Source organism: Hyposmocoma kahamanoa, unplaced genomic scaffold, assembly GCF_003589595.1.
Source record: "Hyposmocoma kahamanoa isolate Upper Pololo Valley unplaced genomic scaffold, ASM358959v1 78, whole genome shotgun sequence".
NCBI lineage: Eukaryota > Metazoa > Arthropoda > Insecta > Lepidoptera > Cosmopterigidae > Hyposmocoma > Hyposmocoma kahamanoa.
In genome coordinates, this window is record NW_020653945.1 from 13,358,950 (window position 1) to 13,380,056 (window position 21,107).

The window sequence follows — 21,107 nt, forward strand, 5'->3', positions numbered from 1 at the left end:
GAGCTATTTGATTATTTTGTGTGCTTTTGTAATTTATATATATATATATCTCTTCAAAGTTATAGGTACATTAAATCGAATTGTAAATAAATGGAAGGAGGACCTAAAATTCGAAAAACAAACCTCGAATGGCGAGACGTCATGCTGCACGAGGGTGTCGCGAAGTTGCTCGAGTGCGTTGCGCTGGTGGGGCGATTGCGCATGCGGCAACGCGGCCGCCAGCGCCGCCAGCTGCTCCAACGGGCCTGCACCGCCACCCAGAGCGCCCCACTCACGTTGCAGCCGCACTGCGGTCCATTGTATCCACTCACGGACTTTCTCTCTATAAATAAAAGGCAAATTTTAATTTCTTCTTTTGAATTTTTATCTCGTTCCTGTCAAACTAAGTCAGGGTCACGCTTATGTCAAGCTACAATTGGATTAAAAATTTAAAAAATCTTTTCACAAAAATAAAAATTACATACGCAAACACGAGTAACGATGTTCGATGCAAACTTACTTGTTCTGTACTGAGAGGTTGGTGGATGTGTGGGGCGAGGCGAGCAGGCCAGTGTCTTTGTGCGAGTGCGGCGAGCGGCCCCAACGGGAAGGGTTTAGCGAGGACAGGAATGACGACGTTTTGGATGCGCCACCCATGCGAGTCGTTGACCGCGCTGCCGACGGCACGCCCGACGCTACAACATAAAATTCGATACGAATCAAACAAAACGTGATTTCTATTTTTAAGAGTCTCCTAGGGTCGTATTCTAGAACTCTACTCAATGCTCAAGTCAGGATTTGAGCACGGTTTAAAGCACTCGAAATCATATTCAAGTCCATTCCATTAGGGTCGTATTTCCAGTGCTTGAAATCATACTCAGATCCTGACTTGAGCATTGAGTAGAGTTCTGGAATACGACCCTTAGATTCACAATGTAAAAAAACCTTAAAGCATGAACCAGATTCTAAAAAGGGCCTAAACCCTGAGAAAAAACAAAAATCAATGAGAACTAGATGACACACAGTTCTAAGAAGCGTGTGCCGTATTGTAAAATTAAATGAATCCGAAAATATATAATAATATCAATTATGCTATATTTGTAGCACCAACCGTGCGGTGAGGGTTGTGCGTGGTGTGAGTGGGACGATGGCGTAGGCGCAGCGGCGGGAGATGGCACGTGTGGTGCAGCATCATCGCGGCGGCGCGCATGACGGCCACCAGCTCCTCCCGAACGTTTCACAGCGCGCTTGCGTTTTAGCATCTCAGCTAGTTGGAGCGGGCTGCCCGACCTGTACTCATACAATACCAATGTTAATAAGAAACATCTGGGAGCGTGGCAATTGTGTGCTCTATTTGTAATAACCATGAAATATCCCTGTTTAGAAAAACTGGGGTTAATTTTTTAAGAAACAAGACGTAGGTCTTATACCTATAATTTCTGTTAACAATTAAAAAAAACAACATTTATTTTTTGTTCTGAAACTTTAGCGTGCTTCTTTTGGCATTGTGTCCATTAGCTGGGCTATTTAGGTTATCGTTACAAAAATTAAAACAGTAAAATTTGCAACTTTGTAATCGTACAGGACATAATTTAAAATTTTTCTATAGTATGTTCCGATAGTCGATATTTTTTTTAATTTATTTTTTTAAGGTTGTTACGAATTGGGCAACACCCCAGACCCGATTTATGGTTAAGATCTTGGACACTCTGTCTAATCACTTACATTATGTAAAAGCGAAATTTTTTTCGAAAGTGCTTCTTACAAAATTAAAATACCAATTACACGTCAATGAGAACTTTTGGTAGATAACTGCTAAAATTATATATTTAAATATGTATTACCGATGCACAGTAGTAGATGTGGCCTGTGTAGAAGCTGAAGCTTGATTTGGATCAGAAGCACTGCCATCACTGCCCACTGTTACAGCAATAGATACATGACACACTAATATAAAATAACTAACAAAGTTAGCTATGAAGAAATATTTAACAACACTTACGCAAAGTGCTAGTTGTGACAAAGGATCCTGAGGCGGAGAAAGCCAGCGACAGATTGTGATCCAGCGATGTTTGAGATGTGGAAGCCGGAGGTGACGATCCGCCGCTTGAACGGACTGATGTACTGCTCGGGGACTGTGAATGAATTAAGAAAAGTTATTAGGGGTTGTTGACTATATAAATTTCTCTGTAGACATACAAAATTATGTGGTGGATCAGAGTGGCGTGATTGACCACAATGGTCCATTCATTCAACTTCGTACTCGTTATGTAGAGAGAGTAAAGCTATGCAGCTTTGCCTTATTATGTTTATGTGAGAATCAACAAGTTATTTAACTACGTGTTTACCTTCAGTTTGGCCTGCTTAGGCGTCTGATGATGTGGCGGTCGTTCTGCCAATTGAGCGACTTGATGCAGTACGCCCTCACGGCGAAATTGCACACCAATCTCCTCGGGCAACCGCTGCATCAAAATCTCGGCCAGCTGCAGTGAGCCCACAACGATGCGTAGGTCGCTCGATGCCATCATGCCCGCGATGTGAGATGATATCACCTGATTAAGGTAAGGATGTGTTAATATAATTAAATCCGATACTAATACAATTGTAAATGCAAAAACAAAAATACGATATCAGATATGAAAACAAATTGTACGAATCAAACAACTTTAATATAAGCGTTTAGCGGATCGCGCTGCCGACTACCGGTGTAATGGTGCATGCATTCACTAGATTATTCATATACATCGAGGACATTCATATTTTACATACACATTTTTAAAATTAATTAAAGATTTGTTTTGTTTGGCTCTTAATCGGAGGACTCATCTTATGTCGCCAATCGCTAGTGCTTGTCACTCAAAACGACCGCAAATAAAAAACACAAGTTGACGTCAGTAAAACGGATGCCTGACTAAACTCTCATGTTGCGTCACCACACCCCTCGCGCACCGCACAGCTACCTCACTGCCTCGGGAACTGACTCAGTTAAGCAGTAGGCCTGTACTGTGTACAATACAGTGCAGTAAATTTAGCGCTTTATGTTTCCATAATGAACAACAACAATCATGACCGCCTCAAACATTGGGGTCCTTGATGTTTAGGGAATTTGGTGAGTTTTGTGTGCCGGCAAACCCATCTGCTGGCCTCCCATAAAAGCTCCATTTTGTTATTATAATTGATAGAAAGATCGAAAATCACCAGCTCATTCGGATCGAAGGATTTTTTCTGTGTTTGTTCAAACTTTGAACTAATAATAATAACAAAACTGAAAGTTTTATTAAAATAATTTACAATGAATCTTTAGTATGGGCCTATATACGTGGCTGTAGCCCTATGGCTAAACCTGAAGATATATAAAGTGTGTCAAAATTACCTTTTATGTTAAGTCATTTACAAAATAAGAAGATAGGAAGTCTAAAAATGTGAGTTTTTATAACAACTGGCTTAGGAATAACATAACGTGATTTTTGTTCATATACTTATGTTTTTGTACAAGAACAAAACGGAATATCATAATATGATAATCAACATGCTTTTTCATATTTAGATTTGAATGTATTATACCTGCATCTTGAGGACTTGTCTTAACAGTGGCGCGTCGGCGTAGTAGACGCAGCGCAGAATGGCTTTGAGCGCCTGCGAGCGTACAGCCGGCCCGGCTGAACTCCAGTACACCTCGTGCAGCACTGCAAGTAGAGCACGCACCAAGGAGGGGTTGCTGCGGACCATGGCTATGCGAGGATCTGCAAACAGGCACATTATTATTATTTTTTTTTTTTTATTTTTTTTTTATACCTGACAGACTCCACTCCACCTGATGTTAAGTGGAAAGTGGTATCCAAACGCGAAGGAACCTAGTGCAGCGATGGAATCCTCACTGCACTAGCCGCCTCCACCCTGCCTGCCTACAATATGCCTCTTCACGCCTCGTTTGAAGGACCCCATATCATAAGAGGGAGGGAAGACATGTGCCGGAAGGGAGTTCCATTTGTCAACCGTGCGGCAGAGAAAGGAGCCACCGAACCTTTTAGTACGCGATGGAATGCGGCAGGTAGTGAAACGGTGACTACGAAGGCCAGCACGCGTGCTTCTGAGCAGGAACGGGGAAGGGGGGATGAGGTTGAACAGCTCCTCAGAGCACTCACCATGGTACATGCGGTAAAAGGCGCTAAGCGATGCAACATCTCTACGCAGTTGCAGAGGTTCAAGGCGTGATGAGACCTCTTCGTCGCCTATAATTCGAGTAGCACGACGCTGTAATTTATCCAAGGCATCGAGTAGGTACTTGGCGGAGCCGTCCCACAAGTGCGAACAATACTCAACGCAAGACCGGACCTGTGTTTTGTACAGCAGGCATAACTGGTCCGGCGTGAAAAAACGTCGCACCTTGTTCAGGACTCCGAGTTTCCGTGAGGCTGTTTTGATCACAGATTCGATGTAGCTCCTTGGATTCAAATCACAGCAGATTTCCATACCGAGCAAGGTGAAACTGCTCTGAGGTGAAAGTGCTGTGCTCATCAGAGAAGGCATGGGAAGGAACGGCGACAATTTTGTTGTTAACGCGCAAACCTGTGTTTTCTTGGCGTTGAACTCAACAAGATTACTGGATCCCCATGCAGATATGAGGTCCAATATCCTATTGAGCTCAACGACAAGATCAGATCGCTCTCTGTCAGTATCGGCGCGCCCAGCTGCGGGGAATCCATGATATCCCCCATGAACAGTGCTATCATCTGCATAACAATGAATATTCCCAAGTGGAAGCATATCATTGATATGCAGAAGGAAAAGCGTGGGAGATAGGACGGATCCCTGCGGTACGCCGGCGTTCACATTCACGAACCTCGAAATGCTGCCGTCAGAAACGACGCGAATTCTCCGCTCACGAAGGAAATCGGCAATCCAGCTGCATAACTGGGCTGGCAAACCGTACGCCGGGAGCTTGGAGAGAAGAGCTTTGTGCCAGACCCGATCGAACGCTTTGGCTATATCGAGGGTAACAGCCAACGATTCGCCACGTTTGTCTATAGCCTCACCCCAAATATGCGATAAGTACGCTAGAAGGTCACCCGTTGATCGTTTCGGACGAAACCCATACTGCCGATCATTAATTATGGAGTGATCTTCTAGGTATTGGGTCAGTTGTTTATTAAGGATCCGCTCTAAAACCTTGCATATTATGGAAGTAATGGCTATGGGACGGTAATTATGCGGGTCTGATCGGTCGCCTTTTTTGGGAACTGGTTGCACATTAGCCTCTCTCCAAGAGTCCGGCACACGACCTGAAGAGAGCGACAGACGATACAGTCGCGTTAGCACGGGAGTCAACTCAGCTGCGCAATTCCTAAGTACAATCGCTGGGATACCATCAGGACCACTAGCTTTCCGGACGTCGAGAGACTGCAGCTGCGTACGCACATCGCATTGTCTGATACGAATATCAGACATCGTGTAGCCACAGTGAGGTAGAGTTGGTGGCTGTGCGTTACAGTCGTCGAGACAGGAGTTAGCCGCAAACAGATTTGCCACGAGGTCGGCTTTATCTTGCGGCTTGTGGGCTAGATTGCCGTCAGAATATCTCAGCGGTGGCAGCGAGGGCTGGCAGAAGTTCGACGCAACGGCTCTGGCCAGACGCCAGTAGCTACGACTACCTGTGGGATGCGTCAAGAGTTCTTGGCCAACTCGTGCGACGCGCTGAGCATCCGCTCTGATGTACGCTCTTTTGCAAGACCTGGTGGCATTATTGTAGGCTGTTTTAAGTGAGTTCGTATTGGGATCGTCTGAAGCTAGACCCCTGATCCAAGCGCGGTATGCAGTCTGTTTGTTCTCAACAGCCACAGCACACTCGCGGTTGAACCAGCGGTTGCGCCTCCCTTTACTGACGAGATCCGAATGCGGGATGTAGTATTCCATCCCGATTAAGATCTCATCAGCAACGGCAGTCGCGCTAGCTGTTGGATCCACCTCACTAAAACAGCGCTGCCGCCAGGGAACGGATGCAAAATAGTCCCGCATACCGTCCCAATCTGCCGACGCATAATGCCAAATGCGGCGTTTAGCCACAGTAGGTGGTGGTGGCAGTAACGTTGCCACTTTAGTGGATATCAAGCAGTGATCCGAAGTGCCCAGAGGGGCTTGGACCACCACCCGATATCCAGCCGGGCGAGACGTCAGCAGAAGGTCCAACAAAGAGGGCGCGTCACCAACCCTATCTGGAATCCGGGTGGGCTGATTCACCAGTTGGGTTAAATCGTGTGTGAGAGCGAATGTGTGGGCAGTTCTTCCAGCATGGTCAGTTTTAGAGGAACTTAACCACGACTCGTGGTGAGCATTGAAGTCCCCCAAAAACACCAACTCCGCTGTAGGAAACTGCGCCTGCGCGTCATCTGCCGCCCGAGTAAGGTGGTCCATGAGACGAGTTGTCTCCATGTCGCCGTGGTGGGATCTGTAGAGGCACATGTAGACACGGCAATGACTGCCCAGGTCAACATGTACCCCAAGGATGGAGAAGGAGGGGTCCTCCAAATGACGCAGACGGCGACAGCAAACATCTGCCCGGACAAACAAGCAGACCCCAGCTTTCGCTTTGAAGGACTCTTCAAGCATATAGCCAGGGTAATTCAAGTAGCTGCTGTCAGCCAGGCAGAGTATTTGCGTCTCCGTAAGGAACAGCATTTCTGGTCGAGCCGTCTCAAGATGTTGATGGACGGCGTGGATGTTACTGTGGAGTCCTCGAATGTTCGTGAACTCCACCTTAAATTATTATTTTACTCAGATGACCTCGGTGGCCCAACGTTTTGCAATGTAGTTTTGGGTCCGATTTCCGGTAGGACCCAATTTAGTAAACGATCTTTTGTAAATTGGTTCTGGTCTGAGTATTTTAGGTAGTGCCCCGAAGTTAATTCCGTTTATACTATAGAGAATTTCCAAATTTTACAACACATTATTACAACATTATCATTATTGGCTCACCAAACATATCATGGGCGGTAACGAAGCATCTTGTCTAGAAAGTTAGGTACGTTCTCACTGTCTGTTAGTAGTGCGGTAGTAGTACTCAAAAACAACACAAATTTTGATAATTTAATTATAGCTGGCAACACTAGCCTTTTCGCTTCTGTATCTCCTTTGAAACCATGTAATTGTGTGAGTAACTTTCAATAATGTAATCGGAGTGTTCAATCATAAACACCGTCTCAAACACTGTCGACTAAGAACGTCCAGCTAATATTCATCGCAAAAAGACTATGGAGCTAATTCAGAGGCGTTTAGTTACTAGCAAACTGGCTACCGTATTGTGTGTATCACTACAGGTGAGAAGATCGAAGCATAAACACATTGGCGATTCAACTTGCTGAGTGGCAAGCCAATGTTGAAAGGGCATGCCAAAATATATAAATACTGCTTATGGTCTCAAATAAGACCGATTACTTGTTGGCAAAAAGATTTAAAAAAGTAAAAGAGACTGTTTGTCGCACAAATTAAGGGTAATAATGTAATATTTAAACGATACTCATTTGGTAAAAGTTATACGAGTAATAGTTACGTACCCGGTGCAGCGGCACTTGAAGAGCTAGATTGATCTGTAGGATGTGGCGCAGGCGCGACGCGTTGTACAGGACGTGCAGTGCCTGTGTGGTCGTTTAACTGCTGCATAGCAGTCAAATCTACTGTGTAGGAGCGCCCTAATGTCGTAAGGCACACTTCCTCCTCGCCTGCAGCTGCGCCTGCTTCCAGAGCGCGACTCTCGGCCCAGGAGTACGAGCGCCAGACACCTGCAAAATTAATTAATACGTGAAGAAAAAATCGGTCAGTAAGCTTTTACGCAATTTTGAAACCTACTCGACAAGTTACTCTTAGTCAGTGTCCATTTGTTCAAGCTGAAAGATATTCTATTGAAAGATTTCTATTATTCAAAAACTATTATAAAGTTAACTGTTAAAGTGTGTAATTTCTTATACCGTTATGTAAGTGGTATTGTAAATATTTGAATAAAATAAAATATTATTATTGTGCAATTAATTTAAGCGTTCTCTTCGGCGATTCCAGTTTTGTAATTTATCTACTAATCTTAAAAGCACAAGTCACCTCTGTCATCGCGCCACTGCCAGTGTGGCGTGCGATCAGTAGCAGCAGACCAGGGCCGGTCGAGATGGGCGTCTACGGCGAAAATGCCATCCGTCGGCAGACGCGGCATCAGCTCACCAATTAGACATGTAATCTCGTACAGCTCTTGTGGCAGGCGTGGAATCAGTTCTACTTGCTGTGGAAGTAACAATTGATTAGTTATTTTGTATCGCGTATATTTGTTTTTTCAAACAAACCGACGCTTCGGGCCCTTTACAGGTCCCATGGTCATGGTTGACTCAGTCTGCCGTGACCATGGGATCTGACTTGACTGAGTCAATAGTGACCATGGGACCTGTAAATATATATACGCGATTGAAATCCGGAAAAATAGTTTCATTTCCTATGTGTAACAATCGCGTTAATCTAACTCGATAGTTGTTTTAAATTAAAATTTTACGAAAACTGACAACCCTGCAAATGTCATTTTACTCCATCTTCAAAACAGAGAGACCATAGTAAATAAGGTTACAGCTATGTATACCTCCTGGTGGACAGTGGAGCCGGTGAGCAGACAGAGCAGCGTGTCGGCAATGGAGCGCTGATGCAACGCCAACGCAAGCTGCGGGCATGCCGCGCACATCACCCATAGCAGACGCAGCACTGTGATGAATGTGCCGCCAGAGATAAGCGGCGGCTGGACTACCAACTGCGCAACCGATAGAGCAATATAACATTATTGTTTTAAGTATGGACTGATAACACGTTTTTTCGATATCAAACATGCATAAAAGTCATGAAATCTTACAGAAACATAACCAAAAACAGATTGTACTTACAAGTTGCTGCAAGTTAGTAAGCAGCTCCGGTGTAGCTATCTCCTGGAGACGACCCGGGTCGTGCTGAAAGCTGTCCACCAGTCGCGAGAACGCCAGGCAGACGCATTCTACTGATTTTTTGTCCTGTTGCGTCAATCTGGAATACGATAATGATGTTGGTGTAGATTTAGAGTCAGCAGTAAAATGCACCCAAGCAAATGTGACCTGTTTTCTTATTTTTACCTATAGCTTTGTTTTCAGTCATGGATTTAAAAAAAAATAAGACTTGGCTTCCATCTCGCTTGATGGAAAGAGACGATGAGGTCGATGGAGCACACACTTTCATTGATTTGTAACATCGTTTAAGTGTCAAAGTGTGCATTTGTAACTTATATTTCACTCAACAAGTTAAAAACGAGTATTCATATACATATTTGATAAGCAGTCCATACCTGTTAGCAAGTAGTTGCAGAGAATCCCTGACGAGATGGAACTCGTCAGGTGTCAAGTTCTGGCAGCAGTTAGCTGTGATAGAAAGCGCGGCGCGCTGCGCATTTATTGAGAAAAAGTCCAGATACGTCAGACACGCGGATACACCACGCTGGAAGAAATATCGAATTATTACATACGTCATTTTTCGTCTTATCAGTTTGTCTTTTTAACTGACTTTAAAAAAGGAGGAGGTTCTCATTTAGAGTGTGTTTTTTATGTTATGCAATAACTCTGTGAACCGATTTTGATGATTCTTTTTTATTGGAAAGAGGGTACCTCAGAAGTAGTCCCATTTAAATTTGAAGAAAATATTCCACCTCTAAGTGTGGCCAACTGGGGGATGAATGACTTTTGAGGTCGGTTTTTTTTTTAGTACTATGAACTGAGATTATCACATGTTACGAATTTTGTGACAAATATCGTCATACACGTTGGTACATCTCCAGTCATATGTAGACAGACAAATTTCATCTGCCTTTTTTCATCATACCAAGTGACGGGACGAACAAGTCTAGCGTCTGTTGAGTATGCGGCACGCTTATTCATAGCATTAGCAGTGCTACTCAGAGTTTTAAATCGCAAAGATGTGAGGGGCACTGTCACTGCGCTCATCACCCTAAGATATAAGTTCACAAGTCCAATGTGCCTGTAATTTCACCAGCACCTTTACCTTTCAAAACTTGACCGGAATAATGTTCATATTACTGCTTAGCGGCAAAAATAGGAAAGGTGGCAGTACCTCCCTGAACTAAACTCTTTCACCAGGAGTTTTACTGCACTAAGGATGTTCTAAGAGTTCTATAAGAGAAGATAGAGTTGAATACTAACTGCCTGCAAAATAGACTTGGAGTGTCTGCGCGAGAGCATGTCAAGCGCAGTGAGACTCTGCTCGGCTACGTCCATGCAAGTGATTGCTTGCAGTTTGTCCAAGAACGCAGGTACTGCCAGCGCCACAGCGCCGCTGCTGCGCGGGAGTGCTTCCAACATGTACGTTAGAGCACGACAAGCATGGTTCATCTGTATTAAAAATTTAATATTATATTTTGAAATATGTAATATTCCTAGTCTGATTATATTGGTTGTAAACAAAATATATATATTTAATAAAAAAGGTCTTGTAAGATACGTGAATCCTAAAATTTATTGTCGATTTTTTATTCAAAGTGTCATACATTTATTTCTGTGAATATTAAGTTCCGAATATTAGCTCACCATGTCGAAGTTGTGCTCCGCAGCGAGCAGGTTAACAAGTGCGGGCACGACCTGACGTACGGGGAAGCCGGCGAGTGTGTCCTCGTTGCCCATTACCAACAGTTGGCACATCTCAATTACAGCTTGCAGCTGCTGGCCCTCGTCGCCGGTCGCTTGCAGCCCCGCGAGAAGCTGGGCTGCTTTAGATGCAGCTATAAAATACACGATATTCAAATTGTTGCTGGCTATTGCTACCAGCTATTTCAACTGTTAGTATGTAATAATTATTAATACAAAGATCGAACACAGGAAAAATTCCTTCGATGCGGCCAGATTCGAACCGACGTCTTCTAGCAAACCGTGCCAAACGCTATGCCAACTAAGCCACGAAAAGAACCAGCGGACCTAACGAATTTTTCTATGCGCTTGTTCTTTTTAGCTGTAGCGCCATCTATAAGAAATCTATGAAATTATTTCGTCGTATTAATACAATTAAACAAACTAGTGGAGAAATTTCACAAAAAATAATTGAATATCAATTCAATAAAAATTTAATGTTCATGAATTATTGCCCCGGATTTCGTCAGGAAATTTTCCTCATACCTGTAAACCAATCTTTATTAGACTAATTTCAGTTTCTGCAACTTGCATAATGATATGCCTACAGTCCTGGAACATTATGTTTTTAGAGAATATAATTATTAATACTTCATCTATTCTTATAGAGCTCTTATTTCTCTCCTAGTAATGATACGCATTATAGAAGTTGATACGAAAAAAACATTACTAATTAAGTTTGTACCTGAATTAGCCGCAACAGTCCTATGCAGCAGATGCTGCATCCGGGGCCCTAGAGCCCCAAGCAGATGCGGTGGTAATCCACGCGCTTCCAGCAGCGCCTGCAGACGGCCTACTTCGCCCTCTTCAGAGGAGGACTCTTCGGTGGCCCCGGCACCACCGCTAGCGCCCGCCGCCGGACCGGAGCCCAGACTCCCACCCCCGCCAACGCCGCTGCATTCCTCCGCCGAGGACGATGCTACGAGAAGAAAACAATAATTAACAACTTGGACAACAATCAGTCATCACATGACTTTTGAACAGAGATCGGTCCAAACAGGGTATCTGAGATTACGGTTTGGTTGACATCTTCATTTACTTTAATTACGTGATATTTAAGAACTTTGAGAAGGTTTATACAAGGTTCGATTTAATTTCCTCTAAACAGTCACTTACATTACATGCACATTATTATTATAATTGTTATCCAGTTTAGACTCTCGCCTATCTCGTGACCTAAACGATAATAATATTGTATAGAAAATGAGACACGCGGTATTACCCGACAATGGCACAGTCGTCTAGGGTCAAGAGATCAAGTTTAAGAACCCGCGAATGAGACTTGCCGTACTAAGCAGTATCGCTTTCTGCAGTATGAGCTAGAATTAACCCGTTGACAAACAGAACAATTGGATTTCAGTATTATTATTATTATAATGTACAAGACACAACCACACTAATTTCATGGTTAGAAACTAGGGAACTCCCTATATTATGAGTACCAGAGACGATGAAGCTACCCATAACAAATTAAAAAAAGTTCGTTTCTGAAATTGTCAAACCGGGACTCGAAATCCAAACTCATCTAGCTCTCCAAGTGCGTAAATTCGCGCAACCGCAAAATTTTACCTTTGTTTTTGGACTTAGCATCGTTAGACGCATTGTCAGGCATTGAAGCTGCCGAAGCCGTCGCCGGCGGTGTGGAAGACGTAGATGCCACGGCACCCTATACAAAAAACTTACATTTAGATAACGACAAATAAAAACTAAATTGACGACAGTGACGGCTCTCCTTATTACAAACAACGTATTTGCATTTTGGTAACTTTCGAGATATTGGCATCAGAAATTTTTTTTAACATTTAAATATAACGATTTTTGTTTAACAATAAAACTGAAAGTAATAAAATATGAAAAAACCACTTATAAGAGGTTGTAGATCTCATTTTGCTGTTTCCTGATATGTTAAAGCTCAATTTCGCTAAAAAGTCGATTACGGCGTTTATGATCTTTATCATATATGGCAGAGTGAATGTATCGAAAGACAGACAGAAAAATTATTTTTTCGAATCTTGTTTTTACAGGGAATCGAAGGATTTTTACAGGTACCAAGTGACCAAGGGTTTGATGAAATAGTTTTATTTCCTTTAAAAACATGGTTTTTAATGTAATTTGACCTTCTGGGTTCATCATCATCATGTCAGCGGGAAGACGTCCACTGCTGAACTTAGGCCTCCCTCAAAGATTTTCAGACTGGCGGATCGAACGCGACGTGCATCTATCGCTTACCCGCCGCCCTTACCAGGTCATCCGTCCATCTCGTAGGGGGCCGTCCCACTGAACGCCGTCCGGTTCGTGGTCTCCATTCAAGAACCTTTCTGCCTCAACGGCCACCAATTCTACGAGCTATGTGCCCTGCCCACTGCCGCTTCAACTTGCTAATACTTCGAGCTATGTCGGCGACTTTCGTTCTTCTACGGACCTCCTCATTTCTGATTCGATCACGTAGAGAATTGCCGAGCATTGCTCGCTCTATAGCTCGTTGAGTGACTTTGAGCTTTTTTATGAGATCCATAATTTTTAAGTGATTACGTTTCAGAGCCGTAGGTCATCGCTGGCAACACACGCTGCTCGAAGACTTTTGTCTTCAAGAACTGCGGTATTGCGGACGAGAAGACGTCCCGGAGCTTCCCGAAAGCTGCCCAACCGAGCCGTATTCGATGATTGACCTCTTTCTCGAAGTTGGCCCTGTCTAATTGAACAGTTTGTCCGACGTAGACATACTCGTCAAAAACTTCGAGAGTAGAGGTTCCCACTGTTATAGGGGTGGGTATGACATGGACATTCGACGTAAATTTAGTCTTGTCCATGTTCATTTTTAGACCCACCTGCTTGGAAACTCTATTGAGGTCACTGAGCATGGTGCCAAGCTCTTCCAACTTTTCTGCCATGACCACGATATCGTCTGCAAATCGAAGGTGAGTGATGTACTCGCCATTGATGTTGATGTCGAGTCCTTTCCAGTTCAGTAACTTGAAGGCATCTTCCAATGCATTGGTGAACAGTTTCGGAGAAATGACGTCTCCCTGTCTCACTCCTGGTGGTTGGATAGGTCTTGTGCACTGGCACAAGACCTATCCAACCACAGGACCAGAGTCCTGGAGTCGAACTGACATAGTGGCCTTTCTGTACAAACACTTTAACACTTCGATATATCGATAGACAATATGGCACCGTTGTAGAGACTGTAGCATTGCCCAAATCTCGATCGGATCAAAGACTTTCTCATAGCCCACAAACGCTAAGCATAATGGCAGGTTATACTCCTCGGTCTTCTGTATAACCTGTCGCAGTGTGTGCATGTGGTCTATGGTACTGAAGCCCTTTCGGAAACCGGCTTGTTCGGGGGGCTGGAAGTCCATCGAATCTGCGCGCGACACAATTCGAGATGACTCGTGAAAACAGCTTATAAACGTGGCTTAGAAGCGAGATGGGCCTGTAATTCTTCAATAGGGTGTAATCGCCCTTTTTGAAGAAGAGTATCACCACGCTTCTGGCGTAGTATGTTCGAGCAAGACTGAATTAAAGTGCCTCTGAAGGACTCTTACTACCGGTATTTCACCCGCTTTCAGAAGCTCGGATGTAATTCCGTCTTCACCCGGTGCCTTGTTGTTTTTTAGCCGTGTCAGAGCCATCCTAATCTCGTACAGACTGATGTCCAGGTTGACGTTCGCATGACAACAGATGACCTTCCGGGTTAGAGGACAAAAATTCGTTAAACAAAACAACAGCTTTGCTCAATAAAAAAGTGTCTATAAATATAATAGACTAAGGTATTTTTACCGTGGTTAACGGCTGGGGGTGGGACCGGCTGGACGCACCACCAGTGCTGGCACACGAACCCAGACTGCTTTTCCCTGCTAATTAAATAGACATAGTTCAGAAACGAATTCCAGAAAACAGAAAAAAAACAATGGGGTATGAAATACAGGTGTGCATGTGCGTTTGTATACCACGTTTATCTCGACGCGTGGAGGCCGGCTGCGGCTGTGGCATATCGCGAGCCCGCGCTCGCCGCCCGCCCGCAGCACTGCTGCCCGCGCCTTCACCAGATACCTGCGAATTGTTGTTGAGATGGTATTTTTCAATACAATAAAATTCACAAGAACAAACAAAACGCAAACTACAACAGCCAGTCGTCCAGACAACCTCAGAAAGCAGAATAAACTTAAATGATAATAAATAAAAGGTCATCATAATATGTGTCAATAGTCATTGTGTAAAACCTGTTATAAAAAAAAAAAAAATTTTTGATAAATATAGACCATTAATTTAATTAAAAATTAATGGTCAATATTTATCAAAAATTTAATATTTAAATACCAGATAACGAATTTTTACTAAAATTTTGAAGACCTCAACTGACTTAGCCCGTCTGAATCAGCAGGGAATTATACAATACATCACTTTTAACAGTGAAAAAATTAGCGTAAAAATCACAAGACAAGATAGGACAATAACGGACGAAGAGCGTTAAGGCGCAACTTAGTACTGAGTGGGTAACCAATCAAATTTGTACAAAATTTCGAGATATGGTAAAATTTTCGCAGATGTATGTATCGAGTATTTTTCGCAACATTTGTTGTTACAAAATTCAATGGACAGTCATTTGTCAATCTGTCTAGCTAATCCAATATTAAATTGCACAAATTTTTATAGATAAGTAACGTTTTGTATCTTAACCGTGTGTGATGCCCATGTTTATTGTATGTGATACATTACAATGGCTTTTTTTTTTGTTATTAACAATTCTATCTATGATTAGTTGTTATTGATCCCAATTTCCTGTACATGCTAGTTCAGTGTTATTATTAAGCTGCTCTTTTAAATATCTTGAAAACATTACAGTATTAATTTAAAAACGCCCAAAAATAATTTGATTTAAAATTATCGCAAACAAGGTATTTTCTTTGCTATTACACTGTAACAAAACTGTAATAAAAAATGTAATATTGTATAATATGACTGTTAGATGAGACTACAAGCCGATTTAGTTATACCTGTCTTTTTGAAGAGGTGTCCTGCCTCTGTCGCTGAGAACTGTTAGCTCCCCTCGTCAGGCAAGCACCCAGAGTCGCACCCGTTGCAGCAGCGATACTCTGCATAATTGAAACACAGTAACCACGGAATGTATTTTATACCAACATTACGACAGAAGTAACATAGATTTAAAATACGTCAATACACTTAGAACGGCGTAAAGTGAAGAAACAACTATTTCTACTCACCCTCCTGGCGTTAGTTTGACGTAAGTACGGAAGATCTCGCGGTACTATCAGTAATTTACTGCCCGAACTATGTGTTTTCGATGAGCCGGCTTCTGTGAATAAAGGCGTAACTTGTAATGACTTTAATTAGGAGGCTACTTAACTAATTGATTAGTGATTAGCAGTGATTGATTAATGACTTACCTAGAATGTCCCTGTAGGGCGGCGGAGTAGCGGTCCCACCCCGTGTATCGTTGACACTACGACGATCTGCGACTGTCTGAGCGAGTAGCGCGTCAGTCGCTGACGGACTTGCTGCAACACAATTATCGCACATTTATTATATACGATGAATGACTGCCCTTCATAACACTGATAACGCAATGATAACATGAGCACAAACTAAAGTATTCAAAGGTTGTTAATACACCTTAAAATATACAACATTAATAGAGCAAAGTTTGAAATATACTTGGGACCTATCACCTATTATTTTCTCTAATACTAAATGCAGTAGTGTTTTATTTTGCATGAAAACAATAGCACTGGACACTTATCATTTATCAGTGTAATGTATTGGTCAAGTTGATTACCTGTATCACTAGTGACGGTAGCGGTGGGAGGACCAAGGTCGCGATGTGACCTGTTTCGCAGCAGGTAAGAGCAGGGCGATTGTGATGCACTTACGTCAGCTTTGTCAAACTCCTGCCTAGAAGCCCTGCCTTCTACACTGGTTTCTTTACTCGTATCAGGTAAGTCTTTACTCTGTGGATCTATTTTAAGTCTCTTTCTGCACTCCTCAAAGTTGATCAAGTAGCTTTTCCTACTTGATAGAGATCGATGCGCCGAACGCTTTCTCTTCTTTCCTTTCTTTCTGCTAGCTCTGGGGCTGTATGTGGAGTAATCCGAATCTAAGAGATCAGTGACTGTCGACGAGCTGAACGGCGAATATGCAAAGTCCCTCTCGTCGAGCGGCAATAAGCCACCTTCCGTCGAATTCAACTGCGTCGAAGGCGTGGTCTCGTTCAAGGAATAGTTCGACAGCGAATGTGCTTTTAAACTGTTCGGTATATGCTCACAAACACTCTCACTGGATCTAAGAGCAGTCCGTGAACGTGTGCAATAGGCAACGCACTCGTCAGCAGTGGTGTGGGAAACCGAATGGCCTTTGCGTTTTTTCTTGTCATGCGAGGAAGTACGGGCGCGTTTAGCGTGCGAGTACGAGTACGAGTGGTCGCCGGGACGATGCAGCGGCTCACAACGCGTCTCGTAGACGTCGGTTCCGTACGACCAGCGCTCACTAAGAGAGTAGTCCGATCGGGGCAGTGCGCTGACGAGGCGTGAGCTCCGGCGCAGCTCGAGGCGCGCGTGCGGCTCGGCCGCGGCGTCGCGATCTCCGCGCGAGTGGCGCGATGCGGAGCGCGACAACGGCGACGTCGCGTGGCGCTTGCTCCGGCGGCTGTGACTTGCTCGACGCACCTGGCGCAACCACCGACCGCCCACCACCCTGCTAGGAGAAGACCTGTCATGTGACACACATGCACATTAATATGTGTATAGGCCACAAAAACTACTTAATAAACAAGTTTAGTGTACAATACAATACTATTAGAAGGATTATGTTCTAAAAGCTTGTATCTAATCTAGACAATATACAATACATTTATATTTACTACAAATTGAACAACTTGTATCTTCTTTACAAAAATCATCTATTTCATTGATTGGTACAGATGATTCACTGTTAGATCAATTATATATGTAGGCTAAATTACACTTGAAATTTTGACAACTAAAACATCTTAGTTGAAAATAAAATAATAATGATGGCTATAAAAATACATTATGTCAACTTTACGTGCAGCACTAAAGCAACCTTGTAAAAAGTTACACATGCAACATAAAACTACATCACAAGGTTACGCAACTTGTGTTATCAGATTTTCAATACTTCAATAGGAGATTTTTATTCATATGCAAATATATACTTGATATGAATAAAAAATTCTACTAAAATCTTTCCAGAGTAGGTGATTATGGCAATAAGTAACAAACCAAACAAAAAATATCTTGACTGCTGAATCATGAAGCCATGACTCAAGTTCAATAACAGGGTAGAGGTTTCAGAGATCAAGAGGGATTGCAAACCATTTTCAACACATATGTTTTGTCACTATATAATCTAACCTATACATGATGTGAATACATGAATGTATGAGATGCACAGCTTTGGGTACACTATGAGTGAGCTTATTGACTATTTACATTTCTTCATTATGCTATAATGCTACACATATTTTACACTAACTAGCAATAAATAATACCTTAAATAGACTGACTTGCTGTTTTTCACAATTAACTTTGTTAATTCATTGTGAAATAACAAAATATTAGATTACCCAGTTTAAATATAATGAGAACATTTTATTTTATTTCATTTTGTGACTTACAATAAATAGAACAGAATAGTTTTTGCTTTCAATTCTAATTATCTATGCTCTGAGTTGAAAAACAAAATCAAAGATAGCAATGCCCTAGGACCAATTTTATTATTTGTTAGGTCTCTGTGGCTGAACGAGTACAACGCAGAGGTCCTAGGCTCGATTTCCAGGCCAGGAGAAATATTTGTACGGGCTACATTTATTTCTCTCATGAGTTTAAGTGTAATTTGTGATTGTCTATGTATATGTCCATGCAGTCGTAACACTGGGTTTCCCTAGTGCGGGGCTATGTGGAGTGTGTGCATTATTATTATTTTTATCCATGTAAGTCAACACAGAGTAAGTTTTGGTCTCAACAGATCAACCCACTTATATGTAAAAAGGTACAAATGATACTATATGTGCACATTGTGTGAGTACAAATGTCCCTACAGTGCATACCCCAAAATAAGCTTGTTCCGCACACAAAGAAAATTTAAAAAAGTGAAATTGTATACTGATTATTAGTGATACTGCATGAAGTTTGCAACAAAATTCATATTAAAGATAAATTAGTTAATCAGTACATTGACCAACATCTCTGCCTAGAGCACAGGAAATTAAAGGTAAAAAGATTAAATAATAATAATAATGCACACACTCAACATAGCCCCGCACTAGGGAAACCCTGTGTCGCGGGTGCTATGAGCACACACATAGACAACCACAAATTACACCCAAACTCACAAGAGAAATAATGGTAGGCCATACAAATATTTCTCCCGGCCTGGGAATCGAACCCAGGGACCTCCGTGTGACAGTCCAGTATGGTAACCGTTCGGCCATGGAGGCAGTTACTTTTATTAGTTATTATTAGGGAATCCTCAAACTATCAAATTTTAAGTATCAATAAGTCCTTGTCTAGTCAAAATTACTGACCCAACATCAAACACATCAAATTGAAGTGGCTGTCAGCTGAGCGAAAATAATTCTTACCCGTTGGACTCTCTCGATAGTGCAGAGTGCGCCGACGGTGAGTTGTGTTGCTCGGCCATAGACGTCGCTGGGGAACACACGCGGCTGCTTGTGTGGGGCCTGCGCAGGCCGCCCGCGCGCGCTACCTGCCCGGCACCATGCCCGGCTCAGCGCTACACCGCTGCCTCCGCATCCACGGCGCTACCTCCAACGAGAGGTGCCTGTACTCCTCACTGCGTCATCACCACACACCACGCACTCGCCACTCGGGTTATCACGCACTGACACACGGCACAGCTATCTGGAACAAACACAGAACACTCCGTCAGCGATCTGAACAATGCTTTGTTACATAAACATTTACAAAGAATTACTACCATTACCTGCCACCGAAGCAGACGACAAATTCAATTAAAATTAAATACTCGAAACACCACGTTGTCGATAAATAAACAAATTTACAGTAAATTCTACTGGAAAGGAGACCACGTTTCAATAAAATAATTGAAATGGATGACACATCAAGGACGGCTACGCTTCGAGATATTTTTCAATCCATTCCACACAGCTGGCTGCCTGTCACACAGAGTAATGTTGCCATCTAAAATTTTCGCTTCCTACCAGAGCCGTCCATGTTTTTATTGATTTTGTTCAGTATCACCAGAGGTCGGAAAAAGGTATTCCGCATAATTTAGCTCCAAGAAGCGACATAGAGTTGTTAAAACCATCAAATATTAATTAATTACTTTTCCTATTCCGGATGAAATAAACTCCTCTTTTTATTCTATTTATGAAGACAAATAGCCGTACAAGCCGCAAGGCCGTCCACAATGGCACTTTTTCGTCTTGATTTAAGCGTCCAGCAATTTTATTTTTATAAAAAGTATTAAAATAATCTAGTGTGAACATTTTCCTTCTAAATTAAGACATTTCTGCAAGTAGTTCATGAACATCTGTTATACTGTGTTTTTTAATTTAATTAAAATATTTATAGAGCGCGATCAGAATGATTCTCATGCAAACTAAAATGTCCCAGAATTCCCCTCGTAAATAAAATTTTTAATTTACGTTCTTTTCTTAAGTTCTACTAGCAAACGTCGCCATTCCGTAAATGTGACCGTCAATATGCGAAGCGCGGTGCGGTATCTAAAGCTAGGGAGGGCGCAGAGCGACCATTCTCGTTATTTATTATTCTGTGCTTCGGTTAAGGTCAGTTATGTACTGCATTTTTTACATGACACCATCAGAATTATTTTAAAATCTAACTTCGACTTTCCATGTCAGTAACTTTGTCCTACGATACAGGAAAAGCGTTTCCGGAAATCCGGAATTCGAAACAATAATTAATGAATATTGGTGGTTTTAACGACTCTATGTCGCTTCTTGTAGCTATATCTATGTGGAACATACTACATGTATGTGGAACATCTTTTTCCAACCATTGAGTATCACCGAGTATGTAAAAAAGTATGTTTCAAGAACGTCCAAACATATTTATTTAACATTGTGTCGAAACTCTACGATAGCCAGCAAGATTCAATTTTGTTTTTAAATCTGTATACTGTTTCACTTGGTACTAAAATACTGCCCTCGTATTGAAAAAAGGCACAACTATGCGTACTTTAGAGGTATGACAGTTGTGCCTTTTTTAATTCTTAGGGCAGAATACGATGCCACCGCTGCTGACTTTTATTTTATATTGAGATATCGCCGGTGTTTTGTAGAAAGGTCGTAAGCAACACGTCGTACATTTTCAGGGGAGCATTTTTAATTTAGGTTTTAATGTATAAGTGTTAAAATGTAATTTTGAAATAGGACGTAAATTATAAACAGTCGTTGAA

General features: G+C 42.4%; 1 protein-coding gene across 4 annotated transcripts in view; it reads right to left on the reverse strand.

Annotated features, from left to right (window-relative positions):
* The window catches only part of LOC113233276 (E3 ubiquitin-protein ligase TRIP12), a 47,918-nt gene that overhangs the window by 8,183 nt on the left and 18,628 nt on the right, over window positions 1–21,107 (reverse strand). The window contains exons 2-24 of one of the 4 annotated variants that reach the window (XM_026468338.1): window positions 19,288–19,567; window positions 16,465–17,378; window positions 16,076–16,186; window positions 15,893–15,984; window positions 15,665–15,763; window positions 14,618–14,720; window positions 14,448–14,524; window positions 12,234–12,330; window positions 11,350–11,583; window positions 10,569–10,759; window positions 10,185–10,373; window positions 9,317–9,465; window positions 8,886–9,021; window positions 8,591–8,755; window positions 8,068–8,242; window positions 7,530–7,754; window positions 3,544–3,722; window positions 2,328–2,531; window positions 1,982–2,114; window positions 1,824–1,899; window positions 1,091–1,269; window positions 500–674; window positions 124–322 (exon numbers count right to left, since the gene is read on the reverse strand). In XM_026468338.1, the coding sequence (XP_026324123.1) occupies window positions 124–322; window positions 500–674; window positions 1,091–1,269; window positions 1,824–1,899; window positions 1,982–2,114; window positions 2,328–2,531; window positions 3,544–3,722; window positions 7,530–7,754; window positions 8,068–8,242; window positions 8,591–8,755; window positions 8,886–9,021; window positions 9,317–9,465; window positions 10,185–10,373; window positions 10,569–10,759; window positions 11,350–11,583; window positions 12,234–12,330; window positions 14,448–14,524; window positions 14,618–14,720; window positions 15,665–15,763; window positions 15,893–15,984; window positions 16,076–16,186; window positions 16,465–17,378; window positions 19,288–19,346 (4,161 nt within the window). In that variant the 5' untranslated portion in view covers window positions 19,347–19,567. Of the gene's footprint in view, window positions 1–123; window positions 323–499; window positions 675–1,090; window positions 1,270–1,823; window positions 1,900–1,981; window positions 2,115–2,327; window positions 2,532–3,543; window positions 3,723–7,529; window positions 7,755–8,067; window positions 8,243–8,590; window positions 8,756–8,885; window positions 9,022–9,316; window positions 9,466–10,184; window positions 10,374–10,568; window positions 10,760–11,349; window positions 11,584–12,233; window positions 12,331–14,447; window positions 14,525–14,617; window positions 14,721–15,664; window positions 15,764–15,892; window positions 15,985–16,075; window positions 16,187–16,464; window positions 17,394–19,287; window positions 19,568–21,107 lie in introns of all 4 variants that reach the window. The other 3 variants (XM_026468337.1, XM_026468335.1, XM_026468336.1) reach the window with 3 other exon arrangements.